The 23,250-nt window shown below is 40.8% G+C and overlaps 1 protein-coding gene across 3 annotated transcripts in view; it reads right to left on the bottom strand.

Moving 5' to 3' along the window:
* Nucleotides 1-23,250, bottom strand: part of OTUD5 (OTU deubiquitinase 5) — a 58,238-nt gene that overhangs the window by 33,786 nt on the left and 1,202 nt on the right. For 2 of the 3 annotated variants that reach the window (XM_039324436.1, XM_039324438.1), the window contains exon 2: nt 12,957-13,050. In XM_039324436.1, the coding sequence (XP_039180370.1) occupies nt 12,957-13,050 (94 nt within the window). The remainder of the gene's footprint in view (nt 1-12,956; nt 13,051-23,250) is intronic. The other variant, XM_039324437.1, reaches the window with a different exon arrangement.

The raw sequence follows: 23,250 nt of genomic DNA, 5'->3' as shown, positions 1-23,250 counted from the left end.
AGGAAGCGAATATGGAAAGTTGCAAATGGTGGCCACATCACTGCAGGACAGTGCAAACATAATTGCAAGCCAGCAGCCAAATACCTGCATTGTAATCATGTGACAGTGGGGATGCTGTAATGGCTGCAACTTTGAGAACTGGTCATAAGTCTCCTTGTTCAGCATGTTGCAACTTTGAATAGTTACTGAATGAGTGACTGTGATCCAAGGACAATCCTGTATCATTTACATATGATAGTTGGAGAAGAAGAAATGCAATGAGATTGCTCTACGTTTAGAAAAAAATCTTGGCATCACAGAGAGTCCATCTAAATGATAAAACAAAAATGAAACTGGTAAATGCATCCATCTCTTATCAATTAAAGGAAGAAGTGATGGTAGTTTATTAAGGACATGTGAAAGTAATGCATCTTGCAAATCCATAACATTCTCTTCTGCAAGAGGGAACTAATGGAAATAATATCATTTCATATCATCACAAAGTGAGAGCATCTGAAAAATTAGGAAAAATCCAATATGGATCTGAGCCCATTCTTTTCAGGGCAGTGAAATATTTGGGGGGGGGGAGCCAGAAAACACTCTCCTTCAGAAATACTCTCAATTGCTTCACTGTAAAAGGGAAACTCTCAGAAGTAATTCTTGGAATGCCTGAGAAGCAAGATGGCAATCTGATGTGGGATTATTCCGGAATTCATTATGAAATCCATGCAAAATAATCATTAATTATAACTTGATAGTAAGCTAGGTAGTCTCTTAATAATCCATATGAGAAATGTCATGATCAAAATTGAAGACTGGGTATAGGCAGTGCCAACACCTAGCAAGAACCAAGCAAGAGAACAGTATGCTCTTTCTATTTTTTTTTTTTTAAAGATGGCCTTTGTTTGAGATGCAAATGGCACTACGGAGAGTGGATGAAATAAGGTAACAATCCTAGTACTGGACAAAGCTTTTGAATCCTGTTCTGATGCTAAGTCGCCTCAGTAGATGAAGACATGATTTGATGGTTGAATCTGGAAAGAATCTGGAATGAAAGGCCAGTAGGTAATGATCCACTTCATTGTATTTAGGCTTTTCCAGCATGGGTTGACTAACCATGAAAGGATTGATTCTGAATGGACCAATGATCAACTCTAGCATATGTAATTAACTGAAATTTGAGATGCTATTTGGAAGCAGGATAGCCACGAAGTGACTACAGTGGGAGTGACCTCAAGACAGCTGAAGAATATTCTTTCATTTACCCTAATAGATTCCTGATAATATCTATATTATATAGAGCCCAGAAGAATACCAATCAAGGGAGATTTGAGTTGGAAAGTTTATCAGCTGTTGGGACTATAACCAGCAAGATTCTAAAAAGACATCGTGAAGAGTGATTCAAGTCGGCTGAAGCTGGGATCAGGGAGTCAAAAGACTCTACATTCCTTTTTTATTTCTTGCTGTGGTTGAATTTGGGTAGGGCAGGCCTCTTTGAAGGTTCTGAATCATTAATAGGCAACTTCCTTGGTGCCAGTGCTATAACAGTATGGCAGGTGCTGTAAGAAATGAGGAAGCTGTCATACATTTCTGAAGAATACAATAGTTAGAAGGAATGTGGCTACAATAACATTGATGTGCATCATTCTTAAAACTGATAGAGTGCCTGACATAAAAGAACAAGGCAGTTTACTAGATTGCGTGATCCCCACTGAGGCAAAAGAAGTAATATTTTTCGGTCTGAGACAAAGCCTGAAAATATTAGCTCTTCAGATAGAAGCCTTATACCAGTGGTTCTAAACCTTTCTAATGCCGCGACCCCATAATACAGTTCCCCATGTTGTGGTGACCCCCAACCACTTATACATCACCGGGTGCCAGGGGCATGGCCAAAGAAAAGGGGGGAAAAAATGGCGGACTGCATTGTTTGGCGACCCCCGTGAAATGGTCGTTCGACCCCAAATGGGGTCCCGACCCACAGGTTGAGAACCACTACCTTATGCTGTGAGGGAAGGCACCGAGAAATTCTAAGAAGAACTGAAAATGAGATGAGGAAAGATTAAAGAAAATGTGAGAAAGGAAGAAGTTTAAAAATAAAATGGTCACAATTGATTAACAATAGAAAGATTAGCCAAGCCCTGCAGGTAGGCACTAGATTCCAGGAGGCTTGGCTAGAAGACACGCTTAACAAGACAAAAGGATGGCAGAGGGAAGTTCTAAACCAGTGGTTCTCAACCTTTTTAATGCCGTGACCCCCCAACTGGTCGTAAGTCGAGGACTACTCAACTGGTCGTAAGTCGAGGAGTACTCAACTGGTGCAGCACCGTTTGCAGAATGGGACTTTTGGCGGGTTCAGCAGGGCAGAGACAGCCTGGACAATTCCTATTGGCTTTTGAAAGCCAATAGAATTAGACTCTATTCAAGAGAGTCTATTCTATTGGCTTTCAAAAGCCAATAGAATAAAAGGGAGTAGCACAGCTAAGGAAAAGGGGAAAAAAATGGCAGACTGCGTTGTTTGACGACCCCCATGAAATGGTCGTTTGGCCCCAAATGGGGTCCCGACCCACAGATTGAGAACCACTGTTCTAAACAATGTAACTGAGGGGGAGGGATGATGTTTTCTGGCTAGGCGGATCGGACAGATTGTGCCCCCGTAAGTCCTCTCAAATGGGACCTAAGGGGAGGGGATGGGGGCGTCGCGATAGGAGTGTATATAATGTTATGAGTTTAAATATTTTGGTGTGGTCTCTGGGTTTAGAACTTCCTGTTGAAGTCTCTCACCAGGATCCACTGCGCTTTGCAAACCGCTTTTCTATTTTCTGCAGAATAAACTCTTTTTCTTACCAATCCAATTTTGTTGGTATTTTAATCACGTTTCCAACAAAAACAAGAAAAGAAAAAAATGTTGATAAAGCAGGACAATCAGTTCAAGAATTAATATGTTAATACTCAATGAACAAAAACATACTGAAGGGGTTCAGCAGGGACTGTGCATAGTCACACTGGGGGGTCCCAACAATTCTACAGCTCTCCAAACCATGCTCTGGCCAGGCATATACCTATATTCATAAATCTCAAAGGTATTATGAAAAAGCAACAATGCACAGCAACTAATTGCAGTTATTAGTTAGTATTTTATTTTAAATGCTCATATAACCATGTTCAAAATTACACCAGGCAGACAGAAGAGAGATAACGCTATGATTTCAAGGGTTAAAAAAAAAACTTTACATAGAATACTCTGTTTCCCTGAAAATAAGACCCACCCCAAAAATAACCCCTAGCCTGATTTTTTGGGGTGGGCCTAATATAAGCTCTACCCCAAAAGTAAGCCTCGTGGGATGGGCGCGGCCAGCACAAGAGGCAGCAAGCATGCAGGAGTCAACGGTGTCTGGTAGCAGCTGCAGCAGCCCGCTAGCCCCCTGGCGCAGCGCAGATAAGTCGGATCACGGAGGCAGAGGCGGGGGGAGGCAGGCAATCTGGACATACAGCATGGCCACCTGGTTCATGGGAGGCTTGCACGTTGGCGCTGGCAGCAGGCGAAGGCAGAGGCACGGGGGAGGAGGCAGGTGATCCTGACGCATCGCATAGCCAAGAGACGGTGGGATGGAGTGAGCGGTGCGTCGGGATCGCCTACCTCCCCCCTCCCGCTCCTCTGCCTGCTGCCACCGAGCAAGCCTCCTGTGAGCCAGGCAGCCACGCAGCACGTCCAGATCACCTGCCCCCCCCCCGGTGCCTTTGCCTTCACCACGCACTTTTCACCTGGAGGGAGACCGGAAGCTTCATCTGTTTGCAAATGGGGTGCTTTGAAAGGGAAGTAATCATTCTTTTTCAAAGTGCCCCATTTGCAAGCAGACAAAGCTTCCAGTCTCCGTCATTTCTCTGTCTGGGTGAAAAGTGTGTCTGTCCTGGGAAGCCCTGTAAGCCGTTGTGGCCACAGACAAGCAGATGGTGGGAGGGAGGGAGCAGGTTGATGGCTGCAAAATAAGATATCCCCCCGAAAATAAGACCTAATGGGTCTTTTGGTCCCAAAAAAATATAAGACCTGGTCTTATTTTCGGGGAAACACGATAGCAATAGCACTCAAACTTATATACTGCTCCATAGTGCTTTACAGCACTCTCTGAGCAGTTTATAACATCAGCATATTGCCTCCAGCAACCTGAGTCCTCATTTTACATTCAGAAACAAAAAGGAGCACTTCAAGCTATCTGCCTCCATTTCAGAAATATAAAAGGGAAGTAAATGGAACAAATATAAATTTTTCCATATGGAATGGGATATTATTGGTTTGTGAACTTTCTAGAGGAAGCACCCATCCAGCACTTAAAACACAACTGTTTTACAAGCTTGTAGAACAGGGGTGTCAAACTCAATTTCATTGAGGGCATCAGCATTGCGGTTGCCCTTGGGGGGGGCGGGTGGGTGTGGCCAGGGTGGGTGTGGCCTACTGGGTGGGCATGGCCAGCTCTACATTGTTTGCATCAAGGGTGCCTGTGGGGACCTGGGCAGGAGTGGGATAGATCTGAGGGTCTCTGGCAGAAGGGGGTGGGACTGGGGAAAGCACCAAGGCATGGTCCATTTTTTCATTCCTCACAAAGGGTGACACTTCCCCAGCATGCACCCAGAGGGAGGGGCAGACACGGCAGGGGCTGGTTCCTTACTGTTTCTAGACGGCCTTGTGGAGCTAAGACTGAATGCATTTCAGCATAGATGGCCACCACAAAATTGTACATTGGCTCCCAGCTGGCCTGGGCCAGGGCCAAGGCAGCGGGGGCCGTTCCCTCACTGTTTCCAGGATGGCTTCGCAGGCCACATGAAACCATTTTGCAGGCCGCATCCAGCCCCCGGGCCTTATGTTTGACATGTCTGTTGTAGAAGGTTAATCTGGAATTCCAAAGGAAGAGTTCAGATACAGCTTGCATACAAACTTTCAAAATGCAGCATGTTGCCACAAGCAAGGATTGTTGGCCTTAAATAATAATTGTTGACAAATGAAGCATTCCTCCTCTGACTGTATTTAGCCATCATTCCAAATTCCGACAACATAATCAATTTATACATTTTCCACAGCGAATATCCATACATGAAAACAAAGAAAAGCAAATTGACAGCCAACTGGTGACTGAAAGTAGCTTACTGTCTGCTCAGTGATGAGTGCAGCCAATGAGTAATAGCAGCAATTAAACTGAATCTATTTACTAATGGAGCAATAGAGGCTCACTGCTAGTTAGTTTGTCCAGTTTCATGACAACTACATGACATGTTGCAATTTGATTCCAGACTTATTATTGCAGCACTGTATCCACTTAATCTCAGATAAGCCTCTTTTTTGGTTTTGTCGAAATGATGCTCCATTCAAATTTCACTGCTTCGTATGTTACCTGTTGTATTGATGCATCACGTTTAAAATTACCGCTGATTATGCTATATATGAAAAGGAGAATAGTTTTATCCAACACTAGGTTACATATGGGGCTCTGCACAGACCAAACATTTTAAAGTACAAATGAGGCTTTACTCAGAAAATTCAGTGCACAAGTAGCAAAGTGGTCAGTACTCTCATTACCACGACCTAGCAGGAAATCTCTAGCATGTGTTTCTCGTAAAAGCGACCAGGTCACTAGTTCTTCTAGTAAACATAACTAGACTGTGGGGAAGAAAAGAGAAACGGAAAGGCGTGCTGTCTCACTCAAAAGTAACGCATTGAATGGAAGTTTCATATTTTGACAAAAATTTAGAGCCACACACGAATTCCAAGAATGTAGTTTAAGAAACCATTTCACAATGCTGTAAACAGCTGGTTAAACACTGACTGGATCACTGGTATGGGATAAGCTTCAGTTGTTTGAAGCTTGAGGATGAGGACATGGAACTTTGGCTAGTCAATCGCTGAATATTAACTTTGTCCTTTTCAGCTTATATCTCTCACCAGGAGAGGATATACAGCTAGGTCCAAGAGCCAATTTAAAAGAGACAGTAAATTAAGCTGCTTTTGAAAAACAAAACCTAACCTAGATCCAAAAGATTACATTCTGTATAGACTGATCCCTCTCTGAGCAAAATATTTGAACAAATAGTCAAATGAAACAAAAACTCAGCATATGATTTTTCATTTTCACTTCAGATTTAGAAGCTGTCTTGAAAGGACTGTGGGTAGCTTCTGCCCTTGGTGTGCTATTATTTCTACCCTCCGCTTGTCCCTGAACAGTCTTATTATTTCCCATGGCTTTCAGTATTCCTGATATAAATACCCACCCCCTACTTTTCTATCCCAGATGATCTGCCTTCTATTTAATCCCATTTCCCACAACTAGCTGTGATACTGCTGTCTGCTCAATTTAGGACTGTCATTCTCATCTTCCATCTGATTTTTTTTTAATCTTATCCATGTCTGTATCCACCCTATTGTAGGTAGGTCTCGACTTATGACTGTAATTAAACTTGGAGGTTATGTTCATAAGTTGTGGTGATCATCATGTGACCAACTTGATTTTATCTTTTTTTGTTGTGGTCGTTAAATGAACACAAAACTTGTTCAGCAAACCCATTGATCGCTATGGACTGGGTTTTTTCCCCTGGAAATTGGAAGAAAACACCAGTTTCCAGCAAAAAATGTAGGAAACTGTGGTCACATGACTGCTGCAAACAGCCATGAATGCGGGCCGGTTGCCGAGTGCCCATGTGGTCACATGACCATAGGGGTGGGTGCAGCCATTAGAATGTTGGAACCAGTTTTAATTGTTTGGGGTAACATCAAAAGATCGCTTAAGGGACTGGTCATAAGGACAACCAATATCAGATACAAATGATTTTTTCCCCCTTTGACATTCTATTTATTTGTCTTGCAACATTATAAAAATAAGGTGAGCCACTTCTCCATCCAGCAAAATGTTCTGTTGGACCTGGACACCTTTTGGCTTTTTCCCCTGGCTTTTTATTGAGTCACCATCATATCCACCCAATACTCAGCTGCTGAAGGCAGTTAGGAATTAGCCATTTGGGATCTAATTCTCACTAACAGAGATGAAATGATATAAGGTGTTGAAGCCACAGGAACCTTGGGAGGTAATGATCATGCAATATTGGAATTCAACATTATGGAAGCACAAGCAATAGAACACAGTCAAACTAGAGTCTTGGACTTCAAGAAAGCTAATTTCAATAAACTTAGAGAGGGCTTGGGAAGGATTCCATGGATGAGAATCCTCCAGGAGAAAACAACACAAGAAGCTTGGGAAATTTTGAAAAGCAAGATAATAGAAGCCCAGTCTAGCTCAATACCAACAAAGAGGAAAAATAACAGCTCTCAAAAGAAACCAGCATCGCTGCATAAAGAACTCTCTGACAAATTGAAAGATAAAAAGGACAAGTATAGAAACTGGAAAGAAGGGCACATAACTAAATTAGAATATCAACAAATAGCCCGAGCCTGCAAGATGAAGTGAGGAAAGCCAAGGCTCAAAATGACCTAAGGCTTGCGACCAAAGTCAAAAATAACCAAAAAAAAGCTTCTTTCAACATGTAAAAAACAAGAAAAAAGTGAAGGAAACGATTGGTCCATTAGTGGGTGAAAGTGGTAAGAAGGTGACTAGCAATAGGAAGAAAGCAGAACTATTTAACTTGTTTTTTGCATCTGTCTTTACACAAAGGGAAAAAACAGACCAACCTATCAAAAATAGTGCCATAAAAAACAGTATAGAAACACAAGTTAAGATAGGCAAGAAAATGATAAGTGAGTACCTGTCCAGCCTAGACGAGTTCAAATCACCAGGACCAGATGGACTACACCCCAAGGTTTTCAAGGAACTGGCAGATGTGATCTCAGAACCACTGAACTATATTTTTCAAAGATCTTGGAGCACTGGGGAACTACCAGAGGACTGGAAAATAGAGCTGATGTCGTTCCCATCTTCAAAAAAGGAAAAAAAAAATGGATCCAGGAAATTACAGACCTATCAGCCTGACCTCAATACATGGGAAGATTCTGGAAAAGATAATCAAATAACGAATCAGCGAACACCTACAGGCAAACAAAGTCATTATTAAAAGCCAACATGGGTTTGTCAAAAACAGATCATGCCAGACAAACCTTATTGCATTCTTTGACCAAGTAACAAAATTAGTGGATCAGAAGAATGCTGTGGATATAATTTACTTGGACTTCAGTAAGGCATTTGATAAAGTAGATCACAACTTACTACTCGATAAGATAGAAAAATGTGGGTTAGACAGCATCACCACCAGATGGATTCGTAGCTGGCTGACCGGCCGTACTCAGCGTGTGGTCCTCAATGGAACTGCATCTACATGGAGGGAAGTGTGTAGTGGGGTGCCCCAGGGCTCTGTTCTAGGCCCAGTGCTCTTCAACATCTTCATCAATGATTTGGACGGGGATAGATGGGGAACTCATCAAATTTGCGGATGACACCAAGCTGGCAGGAATAGCCAACACTCCAGAAGACAGGCTTAAGATACAGGAGGACCTGGACAGACTTGAACACTGGGCGCTATCTAACAAAATGAAATTCAATGGTGAAAAAAGTAAGGTTCTACATTTAGGCAAGAAAAACCAAATGTACAGGTATAGTATAGGGGGTACCTTGTTCAATAGTAGTAACTGTGAGAGGGATCTCGGAGTCCTAGTGGACAATCACTTAAATATGAGCCAGCAATGTGCTGCAGCTGCCAAAAAAGCCAACACAGTGCTGGGCTGCATTAACAGAGGGATAGAATCAAGATCACGTGAAGTATTAATACCACTTTACAATGCCTTAGCAAGGCCACACTTGGAACACTGCATCCAGTTTTGGTCACTACGATGTAAAAAAGATGCTGAGACTCTAGAACAGTGGTTCTCAACCTTTTTAATGCCGCGACCCCAACCGGTCATAAGTCGAGGACTACTCAACTGGTGCAGCACCGTTTGCAGAATGGGACTTTTGGCGGGCTCAGCAGGGCAGAGACAGCCTGGACAATTCCTATTGGCTTTGGAAAGCCAATAGAATTAGAATCTATTCAAGAGAGTCTATTCTATTGGCTTTCAAAAGCCAATAGAATAAAAGGGAGTAGCACAGCTAAGGAAAAGGGGAAAAAAATGGCGGACTGCATTGTTTGGTGACCCCCGTGAAATGGTTGTTCGACCCCAAATGGGGTCCCGACCCACAGGTTGAGAACCACTGCTCTAGAAAGAGTACAGAGAAGAGCAACAAAGATGATTGGGGGACTGGAGGCTAAAACTTACAAGGAACGGTTGCTGGAATTGGGTATGTCTAGTTTAACTAAGAGAAGGATGAGGGGGGACATGATAGCAGTGTTCCAATATCTCAGGGGCTGCCCCAAAGAAGAGGAAGTCAAGCTATTCTCCAAGGCACCTGAAGGCAGGACAAGAAGCAACGGATGGAAACTAATCAAGTAGAGAAGCAACTTAGAACTAAGGAGAAACTTCCTGACAGTTAGAATAATTAACCAATGAAACAACCTGCCTCCAGAAGCGGTGGATGCTCCAACACTGGAAGTTTTTAAGAAGAGACTGGACAGTCATTTGTCCGAAATGGTGTAGGGTTCCTGCCTGAGCAGGGGGTTGGACTCGATGACCTCCAAGGTCCCTTCCAACTTTATTATTATTATTATTTCCTAAAACTTTTCCCTGACTTATTATCCAATCCCTAACCTTGCACAAAGTTCTTTTCCTCACTTTCAAAACTTTTGACTTTCTCTCAGCTCTTCTTTTCCAACACTTATCCATCTCTACTATTCTCTTGTCCAGTCCCAATAATGAAACACCACTGACCTTTATCACATGGCTGCAATTTGATAAAGAAAAGAGGTTAAGAACCTCCTCAAATCTCATTATTTTGGGAAGGGTTTGGATCATTTCCTAGTCCTAGCTAATACAGATAACCCTCATTTAACAATCACTTGAACTTTGAACCATGTTCAAAGTTACAACAGCACTGAACAAGGAAACTTACAACTAGTCCTCATAGTTATGGCTGTCGCATGTTCCCACTATCATGTAATCACTGTTTGCGACCTTCACCACCAACTTCTGACAAGCAAAGTTAATGGGGAAGCCAGCAGATGGTCGCAAATGGTGATCTTGTGATGTGACACCTAATGATCATGTTGGATTCAGTTAATGACAGCAACTAAGCACTACTGCAACTGCTGTCATAAGTCAGTGCAGTCATGTGATCTTGTACTTTATGATCGCATCCCTCAGTGATGGGAGTTGCCCGTCCTAATTAATGTCATTAAGCAAAAACTATCTGTACTTTACTGTAACTAAGCAAAAGCCCATGGAACTGAAATCAACACGTGCTTTTCAGTCTTAAGTCTTACTTTTTCCCCCCTAAGCATTCTTCTCTCTTGTTTGCCTATCTAATTTACAACAATCCTTTAGAAAATAGTATTATCATACATGATTGTAGGATTCCACAACATCCCACAAACAATAAATAAAACTCTGCCAACAGAAGCAGAGTTAGACATGAGAAGTCTTTTCCAGCCAAAGTGCAGATTTTTTTCCTGCAGGAAATATGCTCAAAGCCAGATATAATCAGCAGGTATACATGGAGTTCTTTCATAATCATTCTTTCCTCCTTCTGACGTTTTGCATCCCCTTTCCTCCCTAGCGAAACTTTGCTTCACTACTCAACATTTAGCCTTAAGAAAGTATCCATTCAGAACAACTGTACTGCAGGAACAGAAGTGTCATAGCATATGAAGGGAGTGGGTGGGAGATTGGCTCTTCCTTACCTAGGTATAACCATGCCTCTCCCCCCCCCCCCCAAATAAATCACAAGCACATTTGAAAAGCTGCAATCTTTTAAAGTGTCACTGCTATGCCGAAGGCATCGTAAGCTGGGGCTGAAAGAGGAAGTCTGACTGAGTACATCCAGATTATTGATCAAATGTTTCTTATCTCAAAAGGACAAAGGTATATTGCAGATAAGGATACAGAGGAAAGTCACAGAAGATAAAGGAACACACATGATATGACATGCAGACAGGAGACCTTTAAGGATTTACAAAAAGGCACTGCATTATAAGAATTATAAAAGTATAGAGAGTGATTAGGGCAGAAGCAATGCAAACCTGAAGTTACAAGATTATTAATCAAGGTTTCTGTCTGCAGATGACAATGAACTTGATTTCACTATTCTATCCACGGAAAACTTGCATGATTGTGAACAAGTGAGAGTAGAATTTCTGAGTTAAGAATTCTAGCCAATCAAGTAAATACAAGTACGGATAGATTAAAAAATAAAAGATTCAATTTGAGGACAGCTAAGGAGGAAAACGAAGATGTTAAATTTTGCCTGAACTGTGAAATGGGTGGCAAATTAATTTGATGAATAAAATAAAAAGTTTTGGAGATATACTCAGTTTGAGAAAGAAATATCAGATCAACCGAGTTGGATGGACAGAACAAGAACTTAGTAGATTTCAGTTATATCTTATAGGTTGCTTGTCTATAAAAAAAGCTTTTTCTCATAAAGAGTAAAATAACTCAAACTTCATTGGGATGATTGTAACCATAATAAACCCAGGCTTGTACTTCATAAATATTACTCTTTTTAAATAATGCATAATAATGACAACATCTTATTAATGTCATGTAAAAATCCTTCAGCAAGTCAATGTCTCCTCTTTGCATATTAATCATGCTTAAAGCAATACAATTATCAAGATAATGGACCAATTGACATTCATTTGCTCCTTAAACCTGCAAACATGGCCAGACCTTTTCATCCCACCTCTTCAGGACTGCAGGAGAGCAGACACAAAAGTTTTGTTTCAAGTTTGCAATACCCACCAGGGAGTAGAATATAATATTCTCTAAAGCAGGGGTGTCAAACTCACAATGTCATGTGACGTGTCGCATCGTATCGTGACTTTTTTGCCATTGCACAATGGGGTAGGCACGGTTTCGCTATGATGCAGCCGGCAGTTTGACACCCCTGTTCTAAAGGCTTAGTGTCTTCAAGCAACAACTCCATTGCCAATATTCCTATTTCCTGATTTATAAGGCAGTCAACCAGGAGGCATTCCCAACTAAATGGGCTTTCTATTTTGGAGAAAAGAAAAGACCTAATGGTACAGAGGTTTTCCATTGCTAGTATATACATGGCAACAGATTTATTCCACAAACATCAATTAGATAACCAGTAGTTGTTCATCCATCGATTTCGATGAAGACCTTGACATCTTGTGGGTTATGGGCCATCAACGATGTGTCCGTAGGTGGCTAATAAGACCGATGTTAGCACAGAATGTTTTGCCACATACTGAACAAAGTATGTCTACCTATCTATGTCTACATAGATAACCAACAACAGGTATTGAATACCAAAATGGTTTTCAGCTAACAAAATAATAAAATATATATGGATTGCTTTTCCTCAGCAAAAGTTAAACGCTACTAACAGTTCCAGCTCAGAGGAAATAATGGAAGTCTGAACTTGCCCAAGTATTTGACTCTATCTCATCCCACTACTAGGTCTCTGGCTCAGGTTAAAAGGTTACCTTCATCTCAAGTTGACTACCAAATTAAGTAAGCTGCATTAGGGACCAAAATGAAAAGGAACCAATGAGGTTAAAGGTGAAAACGTGGCAACAATGGGGCAGACAAAAAAAAAATCAAAATGATCGCCTTACTTCTAATACGCCAATAATTGGATCCCATTTTCAATAGGGTATTGGACATTTGGATTTTTAAATCCTGGCTGCAAGCAGCCTAATACCGGTATCAGTTGTCAAGTGTTAAATGTGAGTGACCATGTTAATGATCAAATCTACAATACTGAAACCTAACACTGGATCTGAAATACTGTAACTAACACAAGTGTAAATATTTGACCTGAGGTTATATGTGTCTTAAAAAACCGAGGGAAGAAGATTCATTTCAGCTTGAGTGCTGCCTGCTCTCCAAGCTCTCTAAGGTGTAGATCCCACGAGCAGGCAGGACTTACCCACAGCCCGGAACAAGCAGGCCCCATCTTCCTTCATCTGTTTTATGATGAACCCTTTCTTCTCTCTCAGCGCCTTCTCGAACCTGTGTTCCTGCTGGTGACAGGAGGTGCAGATGTCAGCAAGTTAGACAGCATCCCCATCCCACAAACGAGGGAGGGCAACATAACCAACTTTCTCTCCTGTTCTACCCATGATTACTTATAAAAAGAGGGACCAGGTGGAAAAGCCACGTTGGAGAAGAAAGATTATCCACGTGCATGAAGTAACTCCGATGCCCACTAGAGGCCGCCCACACCAAGCAATTAACCCTGGGTTAATGCCCCCAGTTAATTCCAAATTGTGCTGTAACCAAAAATAGTATTATATAGGATTGGCACTGATCGAAACATGCACCATTTTATTTATATATCTGTTTTATACTCTGCCTTACTTCTAAGTATGTAAGGCAGCTGACAACATTTTAAAATTGAAACAGAGTGCAAAAACATAAATTAACCGTAACATTTGTATTGCATGCAATTAATTAAAAACGTGATCAGAAATGTCTTCAGGGATTTATTTTATTTTTAATCCAAGAGAGTACGGGGCAAGCACAACTCCTAAGGAAGTGCTCCTTTTTCTGGGAGCAATAGAGGAAAAGGCTTTTTCCTATGTGGCGGAAAGATGGACTGTCAACAGGATGGGATTCTTCCTACAAATCTTGATAGATTGTCAGGTTTGTGGGAGTAATCCCTTCACTGATCCTAAGCCAGTTAAGGCTTTATAGTCAGCCCAGCTTCTTAGACTGAACCCAGTAAGCACAATTCCCATATTCAAAAGTCAAATTAAAGCTCTTCAACTTCCATGATTGTTGTACAGAGAATGCCAGAGGTAATGAAACAGAAAGATAACAGCTAAGGAGCTCATACAAGGACAAGGCACCTCTCCAGAGGATTCATGATTACAAGCTCATTTTGGTACAACACCCATGTTTTTTGCAAATACCCAGAGCTTTAAGAACAGCACTTAATGTTATGCCTGGTTGTACAATTCTGTTTTCTGCATTCTCCTACCCATATATATATATCCAATTCTGCCACCTGTAGGAGGATTAGCAATTTGCTTTTTTCAAAAGAAAAAAAAAAGAAATAAAAGCACCATCTTCACATTCTAATTAACTAATCCTTTCCTCTCTCCTAGAGATAAACACATTTTGAAGTAAATTCCACAGTTTTATATCATAACATTGCTTCAAGAATACAGGTAAGGCAGCGGTGTCAAACTGCCGGCCCGCGGGCCAGTTTCATCATACTGGAGCCGTGCCCACCCCATTGCTGGCAATGGCAAAATAGTCCCTATACGTCTCGCAACGTCACGTGATGTCTCGAGTTTGACATGTCTGAGGTAAAGTTTCAATTAATGTGAGTTTGAATAGTGCAATACTTGATTTATGGCAAATTATGAAGTGATAGCAACTTGTGTTTAATGTACCTGCAGAATACAGGAGACAGCAAATATACTTTGCATATAAGTTTATCCTCTCTTATAGTGTTTTATTAACATATAAATATTTATGTTTCATTCTGGAGCCAATTACCCTATTTTTCATAGAAATATCACTTTGAATATTGTACATTTGAATAATGCAACCATTCTGTGGGATTCATTAACTGTACTAATTGAGATCTATGTATATTGAATAGGTACATTACTTTGTTCAAGAAATGATCACTTAATGACCCACTGCATACAGTCTTCCAGTAATCTAGTAAAGATTTTAGTCATTAAAAACTGACACCAACATGACGGCACCCAATTAATTTTTTTAAAAATATATTAATGGTAATTCAAAAGAATGCTACTTCAAATGTATTGAGCCTTTTGTCTTTGAGTCAAATAGTTTCACTGCCATCTACTGGCAACAGTGAGAACTAGATTTTTAAGTAATCAAGATTTTCTATTGCCTTTGTTAGCAATTCCACTTTTTCACTATTCCCTATCAGCCCCAGTAATTCTGAATTTGAACAGATTAGGGAAAGAGAATATTTGTAGAGTCAGGGCACTAGATTAGAGACATAAGGAAGACTAGGTGATAGTTCCTCTAGAAACCTCTACTGCTGTTCCTTTTCCCTTTAGTTCTGGCTTTACTCCATAATCTTGTAAATATATTCAGTCATGGAACAATTGTCTGAAAACCAAAAAGCCGTCTCTAGTCCAACAGAATGTTTTTTGCTACAAGAATTATAAGAAGAGCATAAAGCAGATGACTAATTAATGAATCCTGTATTAACAAGGAATACTGAAAATTCAAAACAACAAATTAGTGGTTACTTAAAAGCTTAATATCTGAAGGTAGATTGAAAACAATTTTTTTTCAAATTCGTACTTGTTTTGTTACTAGAGGTTTAGGCCTACTCCAACTGTGTTCCTTGGAGACAAAGATCAACAATAAACAAAAAGGGATATACCCCCAGACAGAAAAGAAACTGTGGATGCTTCAAGTCCTATGTTTGGGTGCAAAACTTCCTTCTTTGGCTACTTTTCAAACTGCATTCTCACCATCAATTAATACTTATCAAAGATAATACAGAGCTGGCTTCTCCAATTAGTGTCCTTGAGGGGTTTGTGTGACTCTATCCCATTTACCAGCATGGCAAAATGAGAGTGCTTAGTGACTGAAGATGGGAGCTATTGCCCGACCTCGCCTCACAGAAGGGAGTGAAGGAGCCATGTGCAAAATGAACCTTAAGCTGTGACAAACTGACAGAGCCCATTTCATAACTGCCACGCTTGTCTTGCAGGATAAGATGGAAAGGGAATTGGATACTAAAAGATGCAGCTTAGCAGGCTGCACACTGCATGTGGATTATATATTGCGTGGCTCTCCTGCCAATTTAGCAGTCAAGTCTTTATCACTGAAAGGGAAAAAACGGGGGGCGGGGGGAACCCAATATGTTTTTCATTATCCTGTGAAGATTCCTTAGGCTTCTATGCAGGAAGATCTCTAATGAATTCTACTACAGGTAGTCCTTGGCTTACAACAGTTCGTTTAGTGACCATTCAAAGTTAAGACCGCACTGACATGACTATTTTTCACACTTACGATCATTGCAGCATCCCCATGGTCATGTGATTTACATTTGGATGCTTGACAACTGGTTCATATTTATGATGGTTGCCGTATCCTGGGGTCATGTGATCACCTTTTGACCTTCTGTCAAGCAAAGTCAAATGGAGAAGCCAGATTCACTTAACAACCTCATTATTAACAACTGCAATGATTCATTTAACGAATGTGGCACGGAAAATCATAAAATGGGACAAAACTCATTTAACAAATTTCTCATAAATTTGGGGCTCAATTGTGGCCGTACGTTGAGGACCACCTGTCTTACCAGGTACCAACCTAATGTGATCATTTAGACTTAACAGGCTTTAAAAGAATGTATACTTTTCACTGGATACAGCAGGAACATTATGATGCTTATGTTCATTAGAAACTTTTCTAGGCAATCTGGCACATTAGGATGCAGAGCATATAAATATAAAAAGAAAATGCACTGTAATTATTGTAAGAAATGGGTACATACTGCAGCCTGATTATATCACATATAGGATGACTCTAATTCCCAGATTGCTCAGCAATAGCTGGACGAGCAAGTGAGTTATGATTGTTGCAATCCAGACACTTACAAGGTTGACTCGGGCTATAGAAACTTGAAGATACGTCAACAACATATCCAGACTTGCTATTCCACAAAATTCACCATTCTGCAGATACACTATTCCCTACAGAGCAGTAGAAAAGACATGGAGTATTCTGCTTCTCATGTAACAACTTGGCTATATTTCTGTGCTATGCATAAAAAAGAAAATTACATTATCTTTCACCTTCCTGCCTACTTAACATCTGCAGGAAATTCCATTTTATTTAGCAGATAATGCCAAAATATATAAAGGTTATATTACAGTGGTGGCGAACCTATGGCACGCGTGCCAGAGGCAGCACTCAGAGCCCTCTCTGTGGGCACATGCACCATGCCCTGGAGATGGCAACTGTCCCTCTTCAACCAGCTGCCCACTAACTTGCCGAGGTCCCACATGGCCGGATGTATCCCAGCACCCATGTGCTCACTGGCCTCTGTGTGCAGGGGCCGATGGTGTCAGGCAGCAGCCAACCCAGCCCGTCTCACCTTGCCTGGGACAATGGCACCCCCGCCCTGCCTCGCCTTGCCTCGCCTCACCCTGCAGGATGAGCCTCCTGCCCACCACCCCACCTCCCAGAGACCCCCTGGATCTCCCCCAACCCTGCCCGGCCCCCATAGGCGTCCCTCCCCACGATCAACATTGAGTTGATCATGCCCACCTTGGCCACACCCACCTAACCTGCCATGACTACCACAGCCACGCCCACTCAGCGGGCCACGTCCACCTGGCACCCAGCGATAAATAAGTGGGTTTTGGGTTGCAGTTTGGGCACTCGGTCTCTAAAAGGTTCGCCATCACTGTTATATAACTCCGCTTTGGGATATGTAAAAAGAAAGATAAACCTTTGGTGTCTTGAAATGAACATGCACCAAGAGAAAGAAGGCCTTACTTTATATAGTTCCTGACTTTGTAGGGAAGATTACTTTACTTCAAGTTTCATCACACATGGTGCACTTCTGTTCTCCATTCCAACTCAACATGAACAAGCCATCACTAATTTATAGGACAAGGAAACAGTAATTCTCAACCTGTCAACTATGCAAGTGTAACATTCTTCTTCATATTCTTTCTATTCAACAAAAAAGCCACATATGTATCACTTCAATTATTAAAAATCATTTATCATTTTTCTATCTTCCTTGTCCTTCATCTACCAATTCACTTTCAAACTGAGGTTAGGAAATAAATGTACAAATATACTGGGATATGAAATTAGAGGGGGTGCCACGAAACCAGCTGAGATCATGACTACAACCAATATGGTTATACACATCAAAATTGGGAGGGACCTTCAATCATTTCTAAGAGGTATGTAATATCCCTATCACAATCATCTTGAAAAAATGCATGCACACATGCACGCACCACACACACACATACACAGTATAATTTGCCTGGCCACTTTGCAAAATATGAAAATGAACATCTTCCTTTCCTCATATCCTTAACTGGTGAGGGACAAGACATTTTTTTTATCTATTCAAAATCATAGATCATAACCAAGAGAACTCTTAGCAACCTTACTAATATTGATTTGAATGTTTCAATGGCATGTCACATGCCAAATGTTCCTAGAATAAGATGCAACCCTTGCTCAAGGCCTAATTTATCTGTAATTATGATGCAGTAGCTTTACAGGTAGTCCTTGGCTTATGACCACTTGCTTAATGGCAGTTCAAATTAATAACAGCCTCTGGGGGAAAAATCATTTATGATCTAAATTCTAGTTTACAACCATCACCTTACCCCCACAGTCACATGATCACAATCTGGGCATTTCACAACTAGCTCATATTTACTACTGATTGTAATATCCTACAGTGACATGTTCACAATTTGCAGCATTTTTTGGCAGTTTTCAGCAAAGCACACCACTCATTAAACTGGATTTGCACTTATAATCAAAGTGGCTTGACTTATGACCATGGTAAAAATGGTTATAAAATCAGATCTGGTCATATGATCACAAGGATTTACAATCACAATGACTTACAACAGAAATTCCTGTCCCAACTGTGGTTTTATGTTGAGGATTACCTGTGTCTAAATAGTTCAAACTCCTTTTCTGTGCAAATCTCAATCCTTATAGGCAGGGCTTTTTTTCTCATAGAACGCTCAGAATGGAGTTCCGGTAGCTTTTTTGGATGGAACCTTGTAGGGTAGGCAAGGCGGGTTGTATGACTTATGTGAGTTCCGGCACCTTTTTTTTTTTAAAAGAAAAAAAGCACTGTTTATAGGGAACCATGCACATATGAAATCCAACTTCATTTAGTCAAGGAGCCCACTGAGCTACTTAGTAGCACATTTTGAAGTGTGGACCTAAACAAAAATTAGATCCACTTTGGTATAGTGGTTAAAGCATCAGGGTAGAAACCAGGAGACCATTAGTTCTAGTCTTACCATAGGCACGAAAGCAGCTGGGTGATTTTGGGCCTGTGACTCTCTCGTAGCCCTAGGAACGAGGCAATGGCAAACCACTTCTGAAATCTTGCCATGGAAACTGCAGAGACTTTCCAGGGAGTCACCAGAATCAATACTGATTCCAAGACCCCCGCCCAAACCAAACAAAAAGCCAAAACTACATTCACTTTACTCCATACATGCCTCTCTAACTGTATTCTTAGATAACTCACACAATCCTTGACCAAGGTATTGAGTGAAAGTGATGGGAGTTACAATCCAACAAACGTGGCGGCTTAGGTAGATGGTTTGAAATCACAACAGTAGATACTTTCTGTAGAAAAATTAAAGCAAAAATTCATCTCTTCAGATTTGCAAATTCACTTCTGAGGAACAAAGTAAGCAGATATACAGAGATCAGCACATACAATTAAGGCTCATATCTACTATAATCTTGAAAAAGAATTCAATAACAGTAGGACACTTCAGAGTAAATAGCTGTCTCCTCAGTAAGTATCTTGAGGCTCAGCACCTAAGAATACTCTGACAGGAATAGATTGAAAATGACAGTGAAAATACAGTTCCACATCGCTAGCATTCAAAGCAGTGGTGGGATTCAAATATGTGAATAACCGGTTCTCTGTGGGGATGCCGCTTCCAGAAGTCCATACTGGGCCTGGGCAACAAAAAATTAGCTACCAGTTCTGCTGAAGTGGTGCGAACTGGCTGAATCCCACCACTGATTCAAAGTATGTCCACCTCCCAAAAACATTCAGTAAGAATATTCAACATACCTGCACATGTACTCTTTTTATATCTTTCCCAAAATTACCTGCTATGCCTAGAACATTTCAGATAGATTATTAGCCTGATGAGCTGCCCTGCATGCTCTGAAATAACTTGTATTATGTAGGTCAGTGGTGGCGAACCTATGGCACGAGTGCCAGAGGCGGCACTCGGAGCCCTCTCTGTGGGCACTCACATCATCATCCCAACCCTGCCTCCCATCACAGCCCTGTCCTCACCAGCAGCCCCTCCTGGAGGAGAGTCACCCTGGATGTGGCCCGCGCGGAGCAGCACAGCCAAGCACATGTCAGCTGGGCAGCAGATGATGCTGAGGGGCGCGGGCAGAAGCCCGGGCGATCTGCGATGGGCTATGGATGGCCCTGAAGGTGGGCGGGATGAGGGTGGAGCAGGGCGGGTGGGCAGAGCGGGGGCGAGGCAGCTTTTGGGCACTCGGTCTCTAAAAGGTTCGCCATCACTGATGTAGGTCTTCTTCAATGAGCTCCATAATAACTGTTGTTTTATTAACATAATTTCTGGTCCTATGTTAAAATATTAAGGTAACACAAGTCATTGTAGCTGGCTTACAACATGGAAGAAAGTTGCTGAGTTTTAATTCTTTTCCCAAAACTGCAGAGTCTATTTATTAAATAATGTAATTGCCAAATGTTAATGTTCCACCTCAGTGGAATACGTATGATGTTACAACTTTCTAAGCCTCTGAAACAATCTCATACTCGCAAACATTTTTTTTCCAAAAGAGGAAGACCCAGTCAATGGAAAACTCCAAGTGATATAGACTAATATGAATTCTACCAAAATATATCCTTTCCCCTTTTTTAGAAGAAAGGGCAAACTGCCTGGTCTAACCCCAAAACACATTGCTCACAAACCCAGACTGTATTACTTCTCCTTATTGTTGACAGTCCAATCATGTGTATCTTAATAGAATATAGTACACCAATTAGGATCTGGCACATTAGAACCACAGAGTTACAAACAGGGCATCGAGCTGACCTGTCCCAAAACTTAATTGAATTGCACTGCTATTCAGAAGCCTTTTAAATGAGCTAAGAGCTTTTTGATTTGACAATTTGTGATTATAGACAAATTAACTTGCCCCAAACTTTTAGATACACCAATATAAACATTTAATGGGCTTTTTCAGTTCACAAAGCTTGGCAATTTTCAAAAGCAACTTGCTTTGTTGTTGCATTTAATAGACTTTCCCTCAAATGCTGGACTCAAATTCACAGTTCTATAGTTTAAAACAACTGCTTTGCCTTTTTTTTCTATGGCAGAAGGAATTTGTCTTTCCAATGTATTTAAATTGGTGCATCTGCCAGAACCTTAAGTTAAATTCGAAGTCAAGTGTTCTGCTTCAACCATTTGACATCCAGATTTCACATCAAATCTAAAAGAAGGCTAGGATGGTAGTATAGAATATTCCAGCTACCTTTTTGCCACATTAACATCCCTTATCTCTTTAGCTGAAATAACTTCAAATGGCTTAATTTTACTAAATGGGAGGATAAAAAATGCCTATAATCCAGTACAATATGGAGTGATCCTACAGCAGACTTAAAGGCAAGTATAATTTTTTACGCTAAAAACATGACGAATTTTGTCACTCTGGTAGTGCCTAACCCAAATTAGCTTCCACTGGTATGCTGGGATGAAGAGAACTGACTTGTATTTCACAATTTTGACAGTTCTCTAGTTCTCTAGGGATTTGAATCATGAAGAATAGAACTCTTCTTCCACTTGTTCCATAAGATCTAGCTTATAGCAACTGTACTAAAAAGACTCTTTAGTACTGTGGCAAAACACACTGACCTACTGTCAAGAAATGACAGTATATTGTAAAGAAAGTTAAAACTTAAGCATGCTGAAGTGCTACGTGAGAAACACCTTGAGTGGGGGATGAGTGGGGAGATGCTGCCTAGAAAATGGTCAGATAAGAGAGGACATAGCCCATAGCTGCATAACGGTAGAAAAAGAAGCTCAGAACCCTCCCTAACCTCTTCTCAGACTGTAAAGGAGACAGCAGGAGATTTGTACTTTAAGACTTGCAAGATTCTGTTACTATAACCTTACAATAAAGCAGAATTAGCTCAACTGATCATGTGTCCTGTCTGGTTTACCTGAGAAGTCTGACATATGCTTAGGAATAGCCGTATTGAGAAGACCATAGGGGCAATCAATGGACCAAAAAGACATCTGTTTATTCTTAAAATGGAAGGGCTTAAAGCTTACTAACCATACATTACATTTTAAATTCAATTAAATATTTCTACTTGAAAAAATTCACATTACCCAGCCCTGAAGGACAGCTTATTTAAAAACAAATGTTTTGGGTTTCACAATTAGACATAACTGAAACCCAAACAATGTTATATAGCCATACATACAGTACAGGTATATAAATGCTGGAATCTAACTTCTGAATAACATGCTTGTTGGACCTGTAACCCCAACAGTTAGTTTTTCTTCTAACATACTTTTACTCAGTCTCTCCAATTCACAATAGGCAAACTCTTTCTTGTACATGTATCCCCCACGTTGTTAGGTAGTTGCCAAATACAAAACTGTAATCACCGATGAATCAGTAATAATCAAGCATGGGGACCTATAATTGCAACTCCTCCAAAACTACAGAAAAAAATATATCATTATTTTCACTGATTTCTACAGCTATGATACTTTCTCAACCTAAAACAAACATAAAACAAACGTGTCTTTTTTCTGATTACAGTGGAGCTCTTGTTCCTTTTTTGCCCATCACTAGTGTTAAAATCATGCCCCAATTTATTTTATCCTCAGCATGTATAATCAATTGATGTGATACCCTAGTTGTGATTTCATAAATGTGTAAAAATAATAGTTAACCATCAATCAAATAGCTTAACTAATTTGGCAGGGGGGAAAGTGAGACAACCAAAACCTTCTATTCATGAAGCTTTGGGGGAAAATGTTTTGGCAGGCAAAAAAGGAACAAGAGATAGAATATCATTATTTCCCCTATCAAAAAAATAAACTGGAATCTGTGGAAGAAAGTTTTCTCCTCATATGGAGACTGTTTACCTTTTATTCCCAAACAGGACATAGCACTCCAGTGGACAGCCTCCCCTCTTCTTCACAAGTTTGAACCCAAAGGATCCATCAGTACCCCCCATTCTCCTTTGCCTCACATTATATAATTTCATATTCCACGGTTGTCAAAGTCATGGTCACTATTAGCTAAGCAGATTAAGCGAGGTTCATTTTCATATCCATGTCCTCAATTATTGTTCCCCTTCCTTTTAGGATTACTGCATACAATAACACCTTACTACAATAGCCCCCCCCCCCATCCTATTTTGAACCAACTCCTTTCCTAAATAAAAATGGCAAATACCTACATCATGATATGGAAAGGCTATT

The sequence above is a fragment of the Crotalus tigris genome, unplaced genomic scaffold (genome assembly GCF_016545835.1).
Source record: "Crotalus tigris isolate CLP2741 ecotype Arizona unplaced genomic scaffold, ASM1654583v1 scf7180000024301.445443, whole genome shotgun sequence".
Taxonomy (NCBI): Eukaryota; Metazoa; Chordata; class Lepidosauria; order Squamata; family Viperidae; genus Crotalus; species Crotalus tigris.
The sequence above is the reverse complement of the archived record's forward strand: the minus strand, read 5'-3'. Positions and strand labels throughout refer to the sequence as shown.